Source organism: Corvus kubaryi, unplaced genomic scaffold (genome assembly GCF_017639235.1).
Source record: "Corvus kubaryi isolate FWS band 111438036 unplaced genomic scaffold, C.kubaryi_AGA036_p1.0 135, whole genome shotgun sequence".
Lineage (NCBI taxonomy): Eukaryota > Metazoa > Chordata > Aves > Passeriformes > Corvidae > Corvus > Corvus kubaryi.
In genome coordinates this window covers 445,606-452,779 of record NW_024580669.1, presented here as the reverse complement: position 1 = coordinate 452,779, position 7,174 = coordinate 445,606, and the positions used below count along the sequence as shown (strand labels likewise).

General features: G+C 47.1%; 2 protein-coding genes across 4 annotated transcripts in view; one reads left to right on the top strand and one right to left on the bottom strand.

The window, feature by feature from the left end:
* MEST overlaps positions 1 to 585 on the bottom strand; it is a 7,276-nt gene extending 6,691 nt beyond the window's left edge. Inside the window, exons 1-2 of one of the 3 annotated variants that reach the window (XM_042051766.1) lie at positions 514 to 551; positions 72 to 143 (exon numbers count right to left, since the gene is read on the bottom strand). In XM_042051766.1, coding sequence (XP_041907700.1) covers positions 72 to 136 — 65 coding nt within the window. In that variant the 5' untranslated portion in view covers positions 137 to 143; positions 514 to 551. Of the gene's footprint in view, positions 1 to 71; positions 144 to 513 lie in introns of all 3 variants that reach the window. The other 2 variants (XM_042051774.1, XM_042051783.1) reach the window with 2 other exon arrangements.
* A 179-nt stretch (positions 586 to 764) lies between these two features.
* Positions 765 to 7,174, top strand: part of CEP41 (centrosomal protein 41) — a 13,784-nt gene continuing 7,374 nt past the window's right edge. The window contains exons 1-7 of the mRNA XM_042051388.1: positions 765 to 853; positions 1,167 to 1,230; positions 2,076 to 2,123; positions 5,382 to 5,443; positions 6,163 to 6,232; positions 6,677 to 6,839; positions 6,915 to 6,919. Of these exons, the coding sequence (XP_041907322.1) occupies positions 821 to 853; positions 1,167 to 1,230; positions 2,076 to 2,123; positions 5,382 to 5,443; positions 6,163 to 6,232; positions 6,677 to 6,839; positions 6,915 to 6,919 (445 nt within the window). The 5' untranslated portion in view covers positions 765 to 820. The remainder of the gene's footprint in view (positions 854 to 1,166; positions 1,231 to 2,075; positions 2,124 to 5,381; positions 5,444 to 6,162; positions 6,233 to 6,676; positions 6,840 to 6,914; positions 6,920 to 7,174) is intronic.

The window sequence follows — 7,174 nt, the reverse complement described above, 5'->3', positions numbered from 1 at the left end:
CCCATGTCCCCAAAACTCCCCCATTCCCATAACCCACCTCCATGTCCCCAAAACTCCCCCATTCCCATAACCTGCACATCCCCAGGGTGGCAGAACCAGCAAAGGTTTGGGGTCTGAGAGTGGACGTGGGTCTCATTTGGGGTCTGAGGGCGATTGTGGGTCCATTTGGGGTTTGAGGGGGGAACACGGGGTTATTGGGAGGCTGGGGGGGGGGGGGATGTGGATCCATAAAGGGTCTGAAGGGGGGTTATGGACCCATGGGGTTCTGGGCGGGTCACGGGCTCATTGGGGTCTGGGGGAGCGTGACCCCAACGTGGTTCAGGGAGCCAATGGAAGTCAAAGGGAGGGGACACACCCACAAAAGCCCCGCCCCCGAGCCACACCCCTCTATGAGCCACGCCCCTCGGAGCCCCGCCCCCGGACCCCCACCCCGTCTCCCCTCAGGCCACGCCCCCTCCCTGAGCGCGCGCCCGGCGGGGGGCGTGGCCGCGGGCGCGCGCGCGCCCCTCTCACCTGCGCTCAGGTGCTGCCGCGGGCGCGCGCCGCCATCGCGCTCTCCCGGCGGGGCGGGGCGGGGCGGGGAGGCGCGGCCACCGCCCCGCGCATGCGCATCTCCCACCCTCCCCTTCCCCGCCGCTTCCCGCCCGCCGCGTCCCTCCCGTTGCCGGGCGACGCGCGCCCTTCCCCGTGCGCGGCCTCTGATTGGCTGCGGGCGCGGCGGGCGGCCAATGGCGGAGGGCGTAGTTGCGGGGTGGGGGGGAGGCGGGAGCGCGGCCGCGCGTGAGGGACGGGCGGAGCCGGCGAGCGGCGGTGCGGGGCGATGTCGGCTCGGGGAGCGTTCGGGGACCCTCAGGTGCTGTGAGGGGCCTTTCCTCCGCCGACACCCTCCGGGCGGCGAGGGGGAACACGAGGGAGGCGCGGGGGGATGGTTCCTGCAGCTCCTGGAGCCGGGCGAGCTCAGTGTGGAGAAAAAACGGGAGAAATGCTGCTTTGAAGGCTTTAAATCGGCGGGGTTTAATACCGAGATGGGGATTCAGGATTTTCTCGCTCATTTTTCTGTCTCTTAAACTCCTTCAAATCGCATTTTCTGTTCATTTTTCTGCTTTTTTTAAAGTGTCTTTTTATTTTTTAAATTTTGGCTTCTCGTCTTTTCCATTTTGAAACAGCTTCTAACGCGGCGCATCCCCTCGAATCCCAAGTATCAACACATAAAAACGCGTCTGGATACTGGTAAGTGAAATTGTTCTGTGGTAAAAACACTAAAAAATAGGTGTAGGATGATAGAAAAGTATAATTAATGTCTTAATTACCTCTGTCCCGAGCTAATTTACCCCAAACTCTACAGAATTCTCATCGTGATGATGATTTGTCTCACCAAACGTTTGCAGCTTATAAAAATTTCCTATTTACAATTCTCTTTCAAAGCTGAAATTTAATCAAGCACAAATCATGCTGATTTATGTGTATTTATGTGTGCTGTGTATATTTATGTATGTTTATCTTCACACACCCCTGTTCATCCCCTGAAAGTTGAGGTTAGATGCTCTGTGTGTAGATAACCACGTATTTAAAGTCTTTCTTGTGTTAAAGCTTGTTTATATTTTCTATTTTTTTTTTTTTAAGAAGAATTAGGGATTAAAATAGCTTTAAACTGGGTCAGGCTCTGTTGTGGTGGTTCCCATAGAAATTACTGGTCTTGCAATTCCTGTCCATGGACTTTTCTTGTATCTTGTCAAGGCTGTGAGGCAAGATAATTATTTAGGGGTGTCTTTGGGGGCGTTTTTTTTGTTGTTAAAGCAGCTGAATTTTATCCAGTAACACCAGCCTGTAGCATCCTCACCAAAATGCTGGAAAAGGAACAGCAAGTCCTTGGATTTTGCTGTTTAGCTCAACGTTCCTTGAGAGAAAAGAGGAAAATCGTGGCCTTTTTGTGCCTTGTATTGTAATGGTGAAGGAGGATCTACAACAAGCAGCTGTTTCCTTCAAAGCAATTAAAATTTAAGCCTTAATGGGCCTGAAGAAAACCTCTAATAAATAAGTAATCATAATAAACCGATTTTTTTGTTCTGTTACAGGGAATAGTTTGTCAAAATACATGGAGAAGCTGGAAGAGATCAAAAGAAGTGAGTACCTGGGGAGGAGCAGGATGGGTTAAAAATGGGTTGGTTCAAAGCTCAAAGAGCAGGGGGTGAATCCCAGGAGGTTTTCCTTGGAAATCTCCACAGATTTAATTTAAAAATCCAAGCAGGCAGGTCAGGAAATCTTCCAGATCCTTCTTTGTGCAGTTTTTACTATTGGATTGAAACCAGACAGGAAGTTCTCTGAGCTAAGAAATCCAGGCTAGACTCATCTGGGGAGATGCAGGCTTCCTTCTGAGACTTTATTTCACTTTTAGGTCACAATTTGAGCTCTTTTCTCTTTATTTAATTTAAATTTCTATCAAAATACTCCAAGACAGGAAAAAACCAAGCTCATTCCTCGTGTTTCCATTGATTTCACCATTGCTAAACGCTGGCATTCTGAAGACTTTAGGTTGTTCAGGCTAATGAAAGCCTAAAATATTTTTATTTCTCTGCTTTCCCACCAAACCCAGGCTTTTCAAATAATTTCCCCCATCAAAGTGGTGACTTTATTTCCAGATTATTCTCACCTAAGGAGCCAGGAAAACTCTTCAACCTGAAAGCTGCATTTATGGAGGTGAAAAAAAACCCCAACCCTGAATTGAACTGAAACCTCCATTAATGAGGATTAATTAGGGTTTGAAATGCTCAGTTTTAGTTCTCAGCCCCGCTTTCTGTGCCCCCCTTGTGAGGGAGGCCACGGGAATTTATTTGTGCAAAATGGGCCTTTGTTTGTGGTTTGTTTGTTGGGTTTCTGGGTTGGTTTTTTTTTTCAAACACTGCAGGTCTTTGGGGGGAAAATTAAAAGAGGAATGACCTTGGCTTTCCAAAACGCTCTCTTGACTGAGATTTCAGTGCTGGACACTGCCTTACTTTTTATTTGTGCTGAAAATGTTGTTTGGTGGCCCAGCTGGGTTTCCAATCTCCGCCACGGATCTGTTCCGTGCGCTTCTTTTGTTCCCTCCTTTTTTGGAGGCCAGGGAGGAACTTTGTCATTCTCTCCAGGCTGAATGGACACCTTGTGTTCCCAGGGAGTGGAGGAACTTCTCCCCCTTGGTTTCTCAGGGATAGATGACACCCTTTGGACACGGATTTAAATCCCCAGCACAGGCACCTCTCTGTCCCTTATGTAACGTGAGAGATTTAAATCCACGGCATCAAAAATGAGAGAGCTGCACCCACGATGATTCATCCTTGGGAGGATTGACTTGAGGACACACACCAAGTCTCTTCCTTCTCTCTGGTGTTGCTGCCCTCCTCTCCAAAGCCCCGAGGAGCCCATCCTGGAAAACGCAATCATTCCGAGCAAAACCATGTCAGAAAACTCCAACGGATCCGCCAGGACCGGACCGGGTACGTCGGGTTGCTTTTGGAGCTGGAAGCAGCACTTCTGAGCTCTCTGGGAACTGCTGGGAAGGCATTTTGGGTGGCAAAGAGGCTTTTTTTGGGATGAAAAATCCTTATTTGAGGTGGGAAGGAACCATCCAGGAGCTGCAGTGTGCGACAGCGATTCCGCTTTGCCGGTGTTTTTATACATCCAGCACTTCCCAAGCTTTGCTGCTTTTATTTGTCCTTCTAAATGAGGTTTATTTGACATGACAGAAAGGCTCCTTTTTCGCCTTGGGTGGGCAATTTTAGTCATTGAGCTGATGAAATGGGAAATAAATACAGGAGATAATTGTTGCTGGTTTTTTTGGAGCTAAAGGAGGATTTAACAACCTCAGCTTGAGGCTTGAAACCAGGTGGTTTTGCAAGAACCACGAGGGTCATTTCCCAGTTAATTGACATCCTGCAGTCCAGTTTCTGCACCTCCTCATCCTGCAAACCAGTTTCTGCACCTCCTGTGCTTCAGCCCCATGCTTTGGATGTGCAGTGGATATTTTGGTGGGGCTCCTTTTTCCTAGGACAAGTTGAGGAGCAAACAGGTGCTTGTTTTGCAGCCTAATCAAAATGATTTAGGGTGGGATGTGGAATTTGGGAACTCTGAATGTGTTGGGAAGAGATCTCAGCCTCCAGCATTCCTGTGGCTCCTTCTCTAAACACAACTCAGCTTGGGAGTTTCCTCAAATAAGCAAATCCCGGGGGAATTTTTTGTGTCGTGGCTGCAGGAATGTGCATGGGAGCCCTTCCCCCTTCTCCCTCATCTCCCCTAAGCTAATGGAGCATTCAGCAGATGGTTTTAGAGGATTTAGAATTGTTTAACTGGGTGGATTTGCCAAAGATCCTGTGCTCCGTTGTTATCCCTCGGAGCTGAACAGCTGGAGAGGGACCAGCTCCTTCCTAGCCCTGCCTTTCCCAAAGGACAAAGCTCCCATTGCTTCCCAGGAGAGGTTATTCCATATCAAGATGTTCCTACTGATACCCATCCTGGCTTCTCTCTCCTCCTCCAAACACCTTTTGTTTCACACCAGGAGGTTTCTCCCTTGCTCTGCATCTCTAGGATCAGGATGGGATCAGGCTCCCTCCCACTTTGCCATCATTCCCTCAGCTCTGGGAATCTCTGCTCTGGATCTTTGCCAGCCCTTCCAGCAGCCCTGCTCAGTTTTCTTGCTCCCTAAGCTGTGTCTTCAGGATTAAGATTCAATTAGTCCAGTTTCTTGTGTTAATTAATCCATTAAGACTCGATTAGTCGAGTTTCTTGTGTCAATTATCCATTCCTTGAGAGATCCGTGTCAGCAAATGGTAGAAATCAGAATTTAATTGTCGGATAAAGTATAAAAACTTGGGATTTTTTAATTGTTCAGATGAAACCTGCACGTTTAGTTTGGTGTTTGCAAAGATGCGATGCCCCATGCTCTGATTCTGCTGTAATTTACACAAATTAAAAACTCAGGTAGATGAATCTTTTGGTTTAAGGAGCTTTGTGACCCCAGTGGGCTCCGAAGAACAGCAGGAAAAGGGGGAATTCCTGAGCTGCTTCCTTCCCCAGCACCGTGGAAAACACAAATTCATACTGGAGTCTAAAAGCAATTAAATCTACCTCTTCCACTTCATCATATCTGGACAAGATTTCCCTTTGTAACTGGTGTTAATTAAACCCTCTCTCTAGGACTGGTATTAATTAAACCCTCTCTTTATGACTGGCATTTCACTAAGTCTCCAGGTTTGCCGCTCTCATCCTTCAGTGCAAACTTGCCCTGAGATCCTGCCTGGCTGCAGAAGAGTCTCTGAGAAAAGATGGGATTAAGCTATGACCTGGTGGCTAAAAAAACTGGGAATGAGCTGAAAATTTACCTTGTCCTCTTTGTTTTGTTTTTGAAGATTACAGATATAAAAAGGATGAGCTGTTTAAAAGGCTGAAGGTGACAACTTTTGCTCAGTTGGTACGTACAGATCCCTCTCTGGCCTCCAAGACCTTTTAGGAACAGCATTTTTCCTTGGAATAAAAGTTTCTCTGTAATTATTTAGCCTTAATGTGCAATTATTCTGTCTTGGCTTCTTCCTGCCCTTTAATAAAAGCAAATAATTCATTTCCACAGTGGCCAAATGCCTTTAATTACAAATTAAAGTTTGTGGTGACTCCATCTTTGAAATTTATCCCTTATTTTATTTGTCTGTTAACTTAAAACGATCTGCAAGCATCTGCAAAAGAAAAAATGCTGTGTAAAACAGCCCCTAAATCTGAGTTTTGTGTCAAGTAATCGCAGCCTGAAGCCCTCCCTGACCCCAGGTTTAACTGCAGAAGGTCGGCAGGTTGGGACCTCAAGGCTTTCTGTGCATTATTTTGTTTCAAAGCAGTGAATCATAATATTTAAAAAGTGAAAAATTGATCAGGAAACGAAGAGCTGGGGGGTGCTGGTTCAAGAAAACTGCTTAAAACTAAAAGAAAAAAAACCAGTTGTCTTCTCAGGAGAGAAGATAAGGGAAGGTTAAACTCAGAGATGTTGAAGGAGTGGGATTCTGCAGACTTGTTATTTTTTTTTTCTTTTCCCCTGGGTTGTTAAAAGCAATCCTTGGCTCGTTCTTCCTTAAGCTGATCCCTGCTGTGTTTCCCTGCCATGAGGATGTGGGGATCAGTGTCTCTTGTTTTTGTGCCCTGCAGGTTATCCAGGTCGCCTCTCTGTCCAATGAAACTTTAGAAGTGACAAATGAGGAGCTGCACAAGCTGCAAGGTGATGACATTTATGGCAGGAACAAAGGGGAAGAGCTGGGCATCAGTGCCAGGGGGTGAAGTGGCCGAGCTGGCAGTGCAGCAGGGCTCCAGCAGGAGGAAAAACAAAACTTCACCTGTGGCCTGCAGCAATTCCATGCTGGGAATAGAGCCACTGCTAAAAAAGAGTAGGAAAGGCCTCGTGCTGGCAGATTTGTTGTTGTAACAACATAACCCCCATCAAAAATTCTATTTTATTGAGATTTTCAAATGAGATCTCGAGCCCTAAAAAAAAATCGGTTGGCTCTTTATTATTTTGAATAGGAGGCTCTGGGTAAATGCTCTTCATTAAGAGGATGAAGATAAAGCTGTCACACTCTTCTTTCCAAGAATAGAAACTGGCTTTAAAACCTGCTTGTTTACCTCCTGCAGCTTCTTAACTCCTCGTGCCCTCTTCTCTCCCCAGATGCTGATGCTGCAGGTGAAGATGCAGCAGAGACAAATGGGAAAGGGAGCCCTGAGGGGACACCCAGCCCAGTCCTGTCCCTAAATGACTCAGGAGCCGGGGAATCCCATCGCTCCACGCTGCAGAGGTGCCTCAGGATAACACAAGTTTTCTTCCTGTCTTAGCAGATGATTATTTGAACCCAGCTGCTGATTTTAAATTGCTACTAAGTGGTTTTATGCTCTAGTTCTCATTAAAGCCTGGGTTTGTAGGTGAGAGGGAAGGGATTGGCAGGATTTCCTGTTGGAATGAGTTTGGCTTGAGGCTGGAACTCAACATTGTTGTCACCTGATGACGGTCTGATGAGGAAATGTGTCTGTGGGATTCCATCCAGGTCCCCACATTCCTGAATTTTGGGAGTCGCACAGTGCTCTGGGGAGCTCAGTCATGTGCATGATGTGTTTTTATGGATATGGAGGGACAGGAGCCAGGGAATGGCTTCCCAGTGCCAGAGGGCAG